This window comes from Melozone crissalis, unplaced genomic scaffold, assembly GCF_028551555.1.
Source record: "Melozone crissalis strain CALT ecotype California unplaced genomic scaffold, PUWL_Pcris_2 ptg000016l_1, whole genome shotgun sequence".
In the NCBI taxonomy this organism is placed as follows: domain Eukaryota; kingdom Metazoa; phylum Chordata; class Aves; order Passeriformes; family Passerellidae; genus Melozone; species Melozone crissalis.
In genome coordinates this window covers 13,995,825-14,009,962 of record NW_026535794.1, presented here as the reverse complement: position 1 = coordinate 14,009,962, position 14,138 = coordinate 13,995,825, and the positions used below count along the sequence as shown (strand labels likewise).

At 43.7% G+C, this 14,138-nt stretch overlaps 1 protein-coding gene across 6 annotated transcripts in view; it reads left to right on the top strand.

Annotated features, from left to right (window-relative positions):
* Window positions 1-1,249: 1,249 nt before the first annotated feature.
* Window positions 1,250-14,138, top strand: part of CREM (cAMP responsive element modulator) — a 35,399-nt gene continuing 22,510 nt past the window's right edge. For all 6 annotated transcript variants that reach the window (XM_054273424.1, XM_054273420.1, XM_054273423.1 and 3 more), the window contains exons 1-2: window positions 1,250-1,333; window positions 7,167-7,284. In XM_054273424.1, coding sequence (XP_054129399.1) covers window positions 7,171-7,284 — 114 coding nt within the window. In that variant the 5' untranslated portion in view covers window positions 1,250-1,333; window positions 7,167-7,170. The remainder of the gene's footprint in view (window positions 1,334-7,166; window positions 7,285-14,138) is intronic.

Below are 14,138 nucleotides of genomic sequence, written 5' to 3'. Positions count from 1 at the left end.
AAAGAACTAAATGCTTAAAGGCAAAACCGTTGCAAATAAATATGAGTCATCTCTTATGAAGTCAGAGATAAGAGTTATTTGTTTTTTTAAAAAACACAGGAAATCAATACACAGGTTCTCTCCATGCCATGAATAAGACTGAGCATTTGACCTGTGTGGACCTATCACCAATCCTGACACACACATCCTCCAATTCTTCAATCACAATGAGTTATGTGAAATTAACTTAGGTTTTTCATGTTTATTTAGCACACTGAGTAGATTCTCACAAGAGAAAAAAAAAGGACCTAAACCATAAAAATGGCTAAATACATTACGTAACTTCAGAATATATGTGTAGCTATGTATACACATGCAATTTAAACTTTACTGCAGTATAATCCCATGTAACACTTCTTTGTAAAATACTGATCAGCAATAAGACATACGATGTTCAAACACCCATAGTAACAAAGTTTATGGCTTACGCGTTTATTGTATTTAACATTATTAACCCTCAGCCGGCGGGCCCGGCGCTTCCGGCAAAGGAGGCGCTCACACCTAGAGCACAAACCCAGCATGACTCAGGGTATCTGCACGTAATCCCGTGGAAGCGAGCGGGGAAACAAGCACGTCGCTCCCGCTTGTTGCCCCCTGGCAATTTCTGATTTACTTAGCCAAATAAATGTAAAATAGTATGTCATACCATGAATGATTGATGTAAAGAACGTGCTATTACTAAGCAGAATTACAAAACAACCTGCGGGCAGCACCTCGACGGGGCGGCCTCCGGGGAGGTTCCCGTGTCCCGCAGGGCTCCGGCACCGCCCAGGGTACAACCGGGGCTTTCTGCCGCGTCCCTTCCCTAGGTCAGTGCGGGGACAGCCGGGGCCGGACGCTGCGGGGGAGCCCAGCCAACCGCCCTTATCGGCGGGGCCCGGCCGGCACCGCCCCGCTATCGCACGCCCGGAGCGCGGCGCCGGGAGCGCGGCGGGCCCGCGGCCGCCCCGGCTGTTACCGGCCGCCGCCGCCCCCGCCCCCGGCAGCGCGGGGCCGCCCCGCCCGCACCGCGCCGCGTCCCGCCCCGGCCAATGGGCGGCGCCGGCGGGGGCCCCGCGGCGGCGGTTGGTCAGCGCCGCGGCCGTTGCGCCCCGCGGCCGCCCGGCACCGCCGCCTGCGCGCGGCTCCGCCTCCCTCCGCGGTCGCTGGCGCTGGGAGGCCCCACAGACGCCATTTCCTCGGCGCCCCCGCGGCGGCGCGGCTGCATCAGCGCTGACGTGAGGACGACGTGCGGCTCCGCCCGGCCCGGTCCCCCCCACCCCCTGTGACGGGGGCAGCACGTACAGGGCGGCGGGTGAGTGCGGGAGGGGGCGGGGACACGTGTGCGCGCAGCCCGACCCCCCGCGGGCCGGGAGCGGGGCAGCGCGGAGGGCAGCGGGCGGCGCGGCGGGCACGGCAGGCACGGGCAGGGACGGGCAGGGCAGGCGGGGGGCGCTGTGCCGCGCTTGGCTCAGCCCCGCCGCGGGAGCGCGCGGGAGGCGGCGGGGGCGCGTCCCCGTCGGCAGCCGGGAGCGCGCTGCGCTCAGGGACGGCCGCGCGGAGCCCTCTCGGCGCTGTGGGGCGGCCCCGAGGCGGCTGCGCATCCCGGGAATTCCGGAGGGGCTGCGCGGAGCGCCGGCTTCGCTGCAGCCCGGGAGCCGCGGCGTTCGCCGGGCTCCGGCAGTCGGTGGCTCCAGCGCTTGCTCGGGCCACCGGCTCGGCTCGCCCGACGATGCGGCTCGGAGCGGGGCAGCGCCTGCCCGCTGCGGGCAGAGCACGCCGGACGGCCCCTCCTGGGGTCTCGCCCCGTCCGAGGGGAGCGGGGATGCCCGCTGGCGTTTGCCCCTCAGTCCGTTACTCCCGGTTATAACCTTGCCCACAGAGCTTTCGGAGCTGGGTCAGAACAGGTGGGGAGGGATCACAGTGGGTTTTGTTAGTCCGAAGTCTTGCTTGAAACTTTTGTCTGCGTCCCCTACTGCTGTGATGGCATCAGTTTTAGGGCTGAGAGCAACCGCGTGAGGGCGATTCCACGGGGACTGATGCTGGACTGATCTCTGGCCTGCCCGGGGCTGGTTCGGCCCCTCTGGAGGGGGCCGTGTGTCCGCTGGCAGCCGGCTCTGCACTGCACTGTGTCCGCTCGCAGCCGGCTCTGCACTGCACTGTGTCCGCTGGCAGCCGGCTCTGCACTGCACTGTGGCCGCTCGCAGCCGGCTCTGCACTGCACTGTGGCCGCTCGCAGCCGGCTCTGCACTGCACTGTGGCCGCTGGCAGCCGGCTCTGCACTGCACTGTGGCCGCTCGCAGCCGGCTCTGCACTGCACTGTGTCCGCTGGCAGCCGGCTCTGCACTGCACTGTGGCCGCTCGCAGCCGGCTCTGCACTGCACTGTGGCCGCTCGCAGCCGGCTCTGCACTGCACTGTGGCCGCTCGCAGCCGGCTCTGCACTGCACTGTGGCCGCTGGCAGCCGGCTCTGCACTGCACTGTGGCCGCTCGCAGCCGGCTCTGCACTGCACTGTCAGCATGGATGGGCTGGCAGGTGCCGAGGGGCCAGGTAGCATTGCCTGTGCTCACAGTAATGGCACGTTGGGGTTTGAAGAGTGTGGGGTTTCGGGTTTAGCTGAGGTGTTCAGGGAAGAAAATAGGGAAGTAAGAATGTAGGAGACGCTAAAACCTTAGTGATGAAGCTTCTGGTGATACTGAAAACTGAAAGTTTGCACTTCAAAATTGGGTCTGTTTACTGTTGCACATTTTGCTTCACTGACTTCTGTGATCACCTTATCAGCTGGTGTCCTTCATGCCACCAGGGTGGTAAACAGTTATAACAGAGCTGATACAAAACAGTGTCTGAAGCAAGTGTGTTTTGAGAGTTTCCACACTCACTGTGGGGTCATCAGTAAATGCAGAACAGGTGTTTGTAAATTCACATTCTTGCTTTCTAATAACTCCCCTGTGAATAAAAGCCTTCAAAGAGATTTGGAGCAAGGGCTGAAACATCATTTTTAGCCTCTTACGACTGATTTCCTTTGTATCAAACCACATTTGTAAGCAGAACCTGATGTATAAAGGATGGTTGAAATAAAAAAGTTGGTTTTAAAAATGCCTCTGGGTATTTATTTAGACAGTCACACACTTCAAGTTATGCAAAATACTTTAGCAATCTGCTTTTGCAGTATATTTTTTCAATAGACATTAAATATTATGTTGATATGCAGACAAACAGTAGTACTGGGAGGAGTTAAAGGATTTCTTGTGCTCTTTATTGCAAAGGAATGTGTCTTGCTAGGGGTGCTATCCTTCATCTCTTACCTATGGGCAAAAATATAAAGAATTCACACCTTTAGCTGTAAATTGCTTTTAATTTTCTAGGAAAAGCTTTCTGTTTTCCACTAGCTGATTCCAACTGTCAGATTTCTCCTATCAGGGGTGGTTCATCTGATCACAGTTGAAGAAGCTTTTGATGTGCAGCCCTTAATCAGTGTTTATCTGATTAGTAATCAGTATTCTTAATCAGTATTTATCAGTGCTACTGACCACTCACCTGCTGTCCATTAGTCTCAGTGACTGCAGTAAACATGTACTTACATATATTGAAATGTTGCAAGTTTGGTGAGAGTTAAACTTCCTGCCAGATGCTGAAGATCTCTTTCCAGTATTGTAGGAAGAAGCAGGTATCTTTGCTTCATTATGCAAAACCATTTTTGTCCCATTTTTATGTGTGTGCAGAGGTGTAACTTGTTTATTAATTTAAAAATCCAGACTAGTATTTAAAATTATTGTTCAGTCTTTGTAAGTAGCTAAGATAAAAAATATAAGGAAAAATTTATTAATACTGAGTGTAAGACTAAAAGGTGTATATAATGAGTCATACAATGAAGAAAAACATAATGTAATTTTAAACAGGACCCAAGACCACTTACTTTAAACTATTTGCTAACTTTTCCTTGAAAAACAGAAGGAAGGTTATGTAAACTTTTAAGTGTGATATGTACTCCTGCTATAGACTTTTATAAAGGATTTTAAGGGCTTGGCCGAAAATTCTGTTTTTCTTTCTTGGAAACTTCATAGCAATGAATATGTTGGAATTTGCTTGCAATGCAGACTGATTGAGTGTGATATGTGTGGAAACTTTTCTGAATTGGATTAGTAACAGTTTCATGCCACAGTCTGTATTGCTGATGTTTTAGAAAAAGCATAGTTATAATATTGCTCAGTATTTTTCCTTAGTATGTATTCAAAAGTTTGATGTATTCATGTTGATGTGATACATAGGAAATAAAACCCCTGTACAATTGAGGTTATAGAAGTGCTCTGAAGACAGTGACAGCCCAGTCTGAAATTCAGGAGTTCCTTGGTGTGCAGCGGCAGAGCTCAGTGTGGCTGTGCCACCGCTGACCCTGCAGGCTCAAATGTCTGCAGCTGACCTGCTCCTGGCAGCTCAGTGATCCCATGGTTGTGTCTGTCACTCCTGACCTTGGAACATGTCTGCACTGGGATACTCATGTGCTGGTTTGTCTGAAGTCATGGTTCTCACTGAAGTTTTATGCCAAGATAGCTTGTGTATCTTTTAAAATTACTCATATACTTCATTATTTTTGTTTTGTTTTTTTTTTAGGCTGTGAGTGGATCTTTATATTTGGATGTTGTTTTAAGTCAAGTCACTATTTGGTCACAGAGGTTGTCAAAAAGAAGCAGGTTTGAGCTTATCTAGGAAAAGTATTTTAATGTGTTTCAGAGTAGTGATTGCATTTTATGGCAGTCAGATTTTCAGACTTTACTCCACCCTGCTAAATATTTCAATTAAGCAATCATTTGTATTGAGAGTCAGAATATACACAATTATAGATGGAAAATCTATATAAATTCTGGAGTTTTCCAAGTATATCATAAATCTTAATATGTTTGTCACTCCACTGACATGTATCGTTCTTGCTGTTGTTTTTCTAATTAAAGATAAATAATCAAAAAATACACCCCTTTCTCTGAACTGCTTTTTGCAAAATATGAGGAATAACTTTGTTAGATTTCCTGCTGCACTGATGCTCTTTTTGTAGCTTTTTGCTAATGTAGTGCAGCACTGCAAATGAAAGGTCTTGGGGAGAAAAATCCTGATAAAGTAGAAGTAAATACATTTTTATACTGTTCTGCAATCAGTGAGAAATTAAGCTAAAAACCAGGAACTAAATTTTTTCCAAGATGAAAAATGACACTTTCTGTGTAAAATTTCTATGAAATGCATTCAGTGGGAATAAAAGTCCTTGGGTTTTTTGTTTTTGGTTTTTTGTGGTTTTTTTTCAACAATAGGTTTTCTGTGACAGATGGCTCTGGATACAAAAATACTTCAGGGCCTCCATAAAGTGAATTAATTCTGACTATATTCCCATCTTTAGGAAGAGATTACAATGAATATGTTGCCAGTACCTAGGCATTATTTATTCTTCCTTGGTGTGTGAGCTATTCTGAAGCTTATTCTTACATGAACCACATAAACCTTTCATATTTGAGACTTTATGGGTGGCCCTAGTTTACAAAGGAAGAACTTTTTTGCCCTGCTTTATTTTTGTTATTATATTGCACATGTATAAAACCAGAATATTATAATTAGGTAACATCTTATAGAAAATTATGGTGAAAAGTTTGATGAAAACATTTTCCCCAGAGCTGTTAGACTTTGGTAAATTTCAGTAGATATTTAATTAGATTGCATCTAAACAAAAAGGTAATTAGTGGTAACTAGCAAGAGAAAAATGTAGAAAAATTTTATTTGTCAAATAGCTCCCTATGACTCTAATCTGAATTGGTACTGGCATAGGGTATGTAACTTCTCTGAGCAGAAATACTTATGTTAACCCATAATATGTTAAATTGTTTTGCAGCTTCACTACCATTAGCTATAGTACTGTTAAATCTGATCAGTAGAGTACCATTTGAGGCATATGAGCTAGAAATATGCTTCTCTACATCATTTGACTGGTTATCTTTTCATATTTTCATGCTTTTATTTTGGGCAAAATTTTGATTTTTATAAAACTAATAAAAATTGTTCTCTCCAAAGACTGTGGAATGTTCTATAAAATAATGCCACAAAAAGAGTTTGGTTTACATTTAATTTGATTTAATGTAACAGAGACTAAATTCCAGAGCCTCAGAGTCAGGTGGGTAGCAGTCCTTGCCTGCCTCTTGCATCTCTCAGTCTAAGTCCTGAGAAGAAACCAGAGTAACTATCAAAAATAATTGAACTTTGGCCTCAGGCTTGTCATCCCCTAGTTACAGAAACTGAACCTGGGGATCCAAGATTTGCTGCCTCTTAAATCTCTCACCAATATCATGTCTTCCTTTTGAGGCTGTCAGTGTTGTGTAAGTAGGGTGTAGGTGGGAGCGTGCCTGCAGGGTGCCCTGCCTGCCTCTGCCTGACCCTGTCCTGTCTCTGTTCTGTTTGTAAACTGACCTGTTGCCATGGCAATGTTTGACATCACCTGTTCAATGTTGCACCTTCAGTGCAGGGTTTGGTAGGAGAGAAAGGGAGCCGAAGAGATCCAAGCTCTTGTTTTAAAACTCACACCTTCCGTTATGACTAAGTGTGCCAAGAAATATCGAAAAGGAGCTGTCAGGTAATTGCATTTTTATATAGCAGATATGTAGCAGATTTGGAAGTTTTCTCTACAAAGTTTAAACTCTTACTTTAAATTGAGGGTCAGCAAGTTCTTAGTTTTCAATAAAATCTATCCTACTTTTAAACCTATAAAGTGAGAATAATTGTTGTGGCTCCTGAGCCATGAGTAGTTTACAGACAACTCAAGTGCAGATGCCAGCAGGGAATAGGTTCACGAGGGCTGTAGCAGCCCATGAGGCTGAAGGGACCTTCTGTGGGCAGCACTGCCAGCCCTGCATGGGACCCTGGCACTCTGCTTGTCCCTCCCTGAGAGCCATCTCCAGAACTGCCTCTCCCTGCAACTTTCCAAAATACTTGTTTTAGAGCTCCTGGCTGTATGAGTGAATGTTTTAATACGGGGGAATGAAGAAAGGATTTAATTTTGACAGAAATATATTTATTTTCTGTCTGCTCCAAATATAGTTTGGAATTATTTTCCCTAGCTGCCTGATATACCTTCCTGTATTGAGTTATTTAAATATGTATGTACTTACTTTTAGACTGATGACCATGGAAATGGTTGAACAGGATGACAATGCAGTGGATTCTCTGACAGAGAGAAGTGCTGGTCACCTTCAGAATCAGCCAGGCCAGAATCAGATTCCCTCAGGATCTGAGGTAAGTTGAAGTGTAGAAAGTAGAGAAGAATCAATGAAGTGATATTCAGAGCTGCTATGATTTTTAAACACTCAATTTTTGTGGTATTCTCATGTTTTATGTGTCTTGGTATTAAATAGGAAAAATATAGCAAAGGTATACTGGAAAATATGCCTTCAGTAGTTAACAAAGGACTAATATAACATCAGGTCTGTTAAAAGGTAACATTTTTAGGAGCCCTTTCAGACAACAGTGATCAGTAGACAAAGAGGTTTTTTTCTTTCACTTTCACAAGGCGATTGTTATAGAGATGGGATACAGTCTTAAGGAATTGAGGTGGCTACAAGATCAAACATATCTAAACCATTTGTGTATCTTGAAGATGTGTTGTACAACAAAAATAGAAACATGAATAAAAATAGCCATGGTTCTCTCCTAGTTCCAGTTTTTGTGCAGAATGTATTTAATCTAATTGCAAGTACGTTTTTAATGTGTGCTTGTTTTGTTTCATCCCTGTGTATCCAATGACAGTGTTTGGACTTCTAAAAATATACATTACATGTTTTCTATGGATTATTGTTTGGTTGTTAATGCATAGAGGATTATATAGTAACAATTCTCAAACATATACTGTAATGCTCAACACTTGAGAGAAATAGTGTTCCTGGCAGTACTTAGATTTATAGCTTCAGAAAAGTGTGTGGACCATTTAAAAGGATTTTCAGAAGCCCTTTGTTAAATAAAAGAACTGATTTTAAAAAACGTCTTACCAAATTTTTTCATCATTGGAAGTTATTTACTAAGATTTGATGCCACGTATTTGTTATGTTAGATACTTGATTTACATTATAGATACATTTTTAAAACTGAAAGCAGCTGCTTTTTTTGTCAGATCTTCTGGCACAAAGTAGACTGCAAAATGTTTATCAACCTTTTTTTGTTGGTTTTGATGCATGCAGCATTGGGAATATTGCTTGTTCAGCTTTTTCTTTTTTTTTCTTTAAGCATTTTATTTGATTTGCTCTGTTGATGTCATCCCCTCATTTCTTCTTTAGTAGTTCTGTTCAAATTTTCATAGGATGGTTGATATGTAAAATTTATTGGCTTGTGCAGCAGTCTCTGGAGAAGACAGCTGTGAATTCTGTCACTTGGGATTTTTAGTGTTGATCCAAAGGTGTCCCTATTGCTGTAGGAGAGTTTTTGCACTCCTGTATTGTGCAGTGTATAACACTTTTATGTTTGTCTGCATTTAATGCTTGAGTACTGTGTGTGAAGGTTCAGCTGTAGGGGGTATGGGTCTCATACCTTACAGTTAAAATGAGTAACTCTGAAATACTGATGAATCTCCTTCAATTAACACTGAACCAAAACTTGCACCTCAGTTTGAAGGCTGGGTGTAACAGTCTGGAATGGAGTCCCTGGTTTTGGTCGGATGGCTGAGAGAGCTGTCCTGGAGCTGGCAGAGCTGCTTAGCACATGTGGCTGGAGCTGCTGTCCCTGTCAGGCTCCCAGACAGGCAGGGTTGGTGCTGCTGTCCCTGTCAGGCTCCCAGATAGGCAGGGTTGGTGCTGCTGTCCCTCTGCTGGGGGCCCAGACAAGTGGGGTTGGTGCTGCTGTCCCTCTCAGGCTCCCAGACAGGCAGGGTTGGTGCTGTTGTCCCTTTCTGAGGGTTTGGGGCTCTCAGACAGGCAGGGTTGGTGCTGCCGTCCCTCTCTGAGGGTTTGGGCTCTCAGACAGGCAGGGTTGGTGCTGCCATCCCTCTCTTGAGGGTTTGGGCTCTCAGACAGGCAGGGTTGGTGCTGCCATCCCTCTCTGAGGGTTTGGGCTCTCAGACAGGCAGGGTTGGTGCTGCCATCCCTCTCTTGAGGGTTTGGGCTCTCAGACAGGCAGGGTTGGTGCTGCTGTCCCTCTCTGAGGGTTTGGGCTCTCAGACAGGCAGGGTTGGTGCTGCTGTCCCTCTCTGAGGGTTTGGGCTCTCAGACAGGCAGGGTTGGTGCTGCTGTCCCTCTCTGAGGGTTTGGGCTCTCAGACAGGCAGGGTTGGTGCTGCCATCCCTCTCCGAGGGCTCCGGGCCTGTGCCCATCTCCTCAGCCGCTGACTCCCTGGGCCTGCAGCCCTCACACACCCTCAGTTCTTCAGGCTGCTGTGCCCCAGCATTTGTTGTGGTGAAGCTGCCCAGACAGAGCACTTGCTGCCTCCAGGCCTTTTGAGACACTCCTTTGGTTTAAGATGAGTAGGATTTTCTTAGCCTGTGTTCCTACCTGGCTGGCTTGGAAGGTGAGGCGCTTTGTCATGGAGAGCTGGGCCTGGGTGTTGAGGGGTAAAGCCCACTGGAGGCCCCTGTATGGGACATCTGACTGGATTTGTGGTGGTCCAGATGGGAAGTTCGTGTGTTTCTGAGGAATTCATGGCTGTGCCTGTGTATTTTGACTATTACACAGGAGCACAGAACTCTTATCCCTCTTTATGCTGTGTAGGAGTGCAGTTAAGAGATGTCAGCTACTGCAGGTGACTGAAGCATCTTGTGCCAATTTCCAGAGTCATCCCTCCTACTAATTTTGTTGCAAATATGCAGAAATAGTGGAAAAGAATGACTTGATTCTTACTGAGGGCAAAAATGCCTGGTCACTGAAACTGAGGGCTCCTTTTCAAATATCTCCAAGGGAGTGGGGAGATGGCAGCTTTGTTTGTGTTTTTTCTAACAAAATATTTGCTCAACCTTGGTTTTGGTCAGTCAGAAGCAAACCATTTTAATACACTGTCTTTTAATTTGTGGTTTTCTGTGTATTATCAAAGAAATAATTGTAGAAGGGTCAAGCTTGGGAGGAACCTTTTAAGATTATCTAGTCTGACCTGCCTGTGCAAGCAGTGTCAGCCAGAACTGTGTCTGCCTGGGATGTAAATGTCTCCAAGGATGGAGTCTCTAGAACCTCTCTGGGCATCTGTCCCAGCAGGTGACTGCCCTTCCAGTAAAACAGGTGGAGTTTTTATGTCCAGATGGAATGTTGTAATGGTTTTTAATGTGCTTGATATTTAATTGAATTATGGCCTTGGCCAGGGAGTGACTAGTAAAATGCTGAGGGATACAACTTCATAGGAGGTGGACATCCTTTTTTTTCTTCTTCTTGGGGGGCAGCTGACTTATTTTCCCCTCCTCTATAGGCTTTTTAAAGAAATACCTGCCATTTAGTTTTAAAAGGATGGACCAAGTACTTCAGAAGATGATAATCTTTAGAGATTGTTTTGTGCTGAAGATTTTAATGTCTCCCCTGTTGGGAGAGAGAGGAGACATTAAGAATGTGTGGGCTGGAGCACTATGGTGTGATGGGATGACCTCCAATGCTACTATACATTATTTGTAGAGGAAAAAAGAGTGTTTGCAATTTTTTTTCACTTGTGTCATAGTTACTGCTGTATTCTCCTGCAATTTTTTGCTGCTGAAAGTAGAGTTACTTTTTGTACTAAAGCAAAAATGAGTGAATTTGAAACTAGCAAAGATGAGATGCACTTTTTGTCCATTAAGTGGTTGTTTTCAAAATAAAATGTTGTACTGTAGAATCAGTTTCTAGTTGCATTTCTTGCATCTGTCACTTTTAGCCAGTTGAATCATTGACATGGTAATATTTTTCTGATCCAGCTACCAGAATAAATAGGTAAGAAAGTAAAATTATTGGTGGCTGTCTTTAGAAACTGTTGAAGATGTGCCCAACACCTGTACAAAGCTTGATGTCTTTGAGGCAAGAGCAGAGGTGTGAGGTGGAAAATTTCTCAACCTGTTTTGAGATGAGCTCCATGGTTGTCTCACATGCCCAGATCATCTGTTGCTATATATAGAGCTGTACTTACAAGGAAGTAAACTTGTATTGGAATATTCTGATAGTGTTGATGGTAGTCAAACTTACATCTTGGAAGATTTAAATCTGCAGTGGTATTCAGAGATAAATTAGGTGTTCCTTTTTCAGGATTTCTAGAAGCCAGTCTGTGTTGCTGTGTGCTCAGCTACCCTAAATGTAACTATAACAATGTAAGATCAATGTACTTTAGCCTTTCTCAGGTTTGATAAAAACACTTTCAGTTGTGTTTTCTTTTTTCTTTAATCCTACATCTTGATGGGCTGCTCTTTGATTCACTTTTTGTTAACCTTGTCATGTTGTCTATCAGTAGAGCTGTCTGCTGACCTTGTCTGAGATCCCATCTGTTGGCCTCTTGGTGCTGGCCCTGAATCAGGCATATGTCAGGGTTTACAATGTGAGAACTGCTGTCAGTGAGCATTGGGAGAGTTTCAGGGAGGTTTTCAGAGCCTGGAGTGGGTAGCTATTGCAAGCTGGGACCGTTCAAATTTAGCACTTTGGGGGGTTGTCCTTATGGGCTTTTGATATCAAACAGTGTTAAATCTTACTCCCTGGAGATTGAGACCTTTGGGAGTTTGCTAGGCTGTTGTAAGCAAGGCTCTAAACCAGCCTGCCAAATGCAAATGCTGGCCATTTAGCAAAGTTGATTTTAGAGGATTATAAACATGCAGATGTTTCACCATTTCGTGCTTCCTTGAAGCATATGGTGACCAAATGTCTAGAGTCAGCCTAACCTTATTTTCCTTAAAAGTAGGTGCTGCTATTTTGGCAGTAGTTTTGGAATTGATCAAAACATCTGTCTCCAGCTTTTCCTCATAGAGGGTACTCGGTGCCCAAATGTGGCAGATCCTTTGTTCTTTTGTTAAATCCAGTGTGGATTTGCCTTGGCTTTTCCTTTTCCAGAATTGCTTTTCACTTCTAGAGTCCTTGTAGTACTTGGAGTCTGCAGCAGGGGCAGAAATCAGATGGGCCTGTGTCCTGAGTTCTGCATTTGGCAGTGTTGAGGGTATGAGGGGTCGAATGTGAAGGTGACCTCTCCAGTACTTGGCAGGGAAAGGATATCTGACATTGACAGGATATCCAGGATAACTGTTCAGATGGACCATGTATCTTGAAGTGAGAGAAATGGTGGGCAGCCTCTTTCTCTGCAAGAGTGTGTGCCTCAGTAGCAAGGTAGTACCTGGTCATTCTTGCTGGCTCCTTTTCTCTCCCCACATAGGAGAGGGAGCACTTACATTTCCAAATACCTGAAATGTGGGACCATACTGCTATTATGGGTTGCATGGTTGGTATTTATTGAAGCTATTGGATATGAGTATTGCATGCCTAGGAGCACAGAACCCATAGAATGTGTCAAGCTTCCCCTCAGCCTCTGTGTCCCTGACTTGCCTTTGTGGATTGTTTTCAGTTGCTGTGCCAGCCCTTGAAGTAATGATGTTAAAGGTAGCATTGCTCATCACTGATGTCAGAAAGAAATTTCTTTGCCAGGTCTGTTTCAGTCAGGATTTACGCATGATAGCATGAAAGTGTCCTAGTATGTCAGTTGACACAGGAATATTCAGCTTGAAAACTGTAAAGGGAAATCTGAATCAAAATTCTAATAATAATTTCTAATATTTATAAGAGAGATGCAGAATATGAGCCTTGAAAATTTTATAATACTGCCATCTCCTTTTCCCTTAGCACTTAAACCCCTTCATTTAATCTTTTGTCTGAATTTATGGAAACAAAACAATTTCTCCTTTAAACTTTAGTCCAAAAGAGTGTTAGCTGAATCAAGTTGTGTTTTTTTTTTTTTCCCTGTGGGGTTATACTGAATAAAGAGCTTTAAAATGAATGTAGTTTCTTAATCTCAAGTGCTGGATTATTTCCTGATTATGTGTGACGGACCCATTGTGTACCAAAAAGAAACTTTTAAACTGTTCACCTTTTACTGTTTTATGACTGTACTCAGAAAGTTCTTTCTGACCCACTGAGTATTGTATCAATGGCAATTCTCACAAAGAGAACACTAAATGGAAAGGTTTAGTGAAATTGCCTTTATAATGTTTTGAAAAGTTAGCATGCTTTTTAAACATTTAGACTGCTTGGTGATCACTGCTTGAAGTTTGGCTTTAGGATGTAAGCTTTGTAAGCTTCATATCTTTGAGACTTTCTGGAGCTTAATCTCAAATTTCTGTTTCTGAGAAATTTCTCGTAATATTAATATTTGTTGAATAGGTTGGGAAGAAGGTTTGTATGTCCTATTTCCCTGTTACTATTTCATGCCATTTAAGGAATAATTTAAGGAACTCATTTCAGGGTTAAAAATGCCCTCAATTGTTCTGTTTTCTGAAAAGTGGTTCAGTTTCCTACAACACTGAACAATTGCATAGTGAATGTTGACGAGATCCTGTCTTTGTTTCCTAGAAACATTATTTCTGCAAGGTAATTTGAGCCAACATCATGACTTTTTGATAGCAGTGCCTCTTAATAGTAGTTAAAATTGTTTACTTTGTTTAAGAAGGGAATTATTTCCTAGACAAAAAGTATCTTATGATCAGGAATGAAAACTGCTTTTATATTTGGATTGAAAAAAACACCTCAGTGTAAATATGTAAAAATTACAAAAGTTTCTTTAACTGTTTTTTTTTAATATGCAGCATTCTTCATGTTTTTCTTCTTACACTCATCTCATTTTATGTTTACTGCTCGTAGCAGTTACCTTTGGAGCTGTGAACAAAGCTAGGAAGGGAATAATAACAATTTTATATTTGAGTCTGATTTTATTGTTGAGTGTGCAGAATATAGAAATAAGACACTTCAGTGCAGTTTAATTGAAAACCACATTTCTTTTTATTATATAGTTTATGTTTGCCATTGTTTTCCTTTTCCGAGTTTAGAGATATTTCATCACATAAATTGAGATCAATCACAGTGTTTTCCCTTTGCATCACTGCTTGTTTCTGTTAATAGATTTAACAGTAAAAGCACAAATATTGAACTATTTCTTAGCCCATAGGTGTTAAGCTGTTTCTCAGCCCA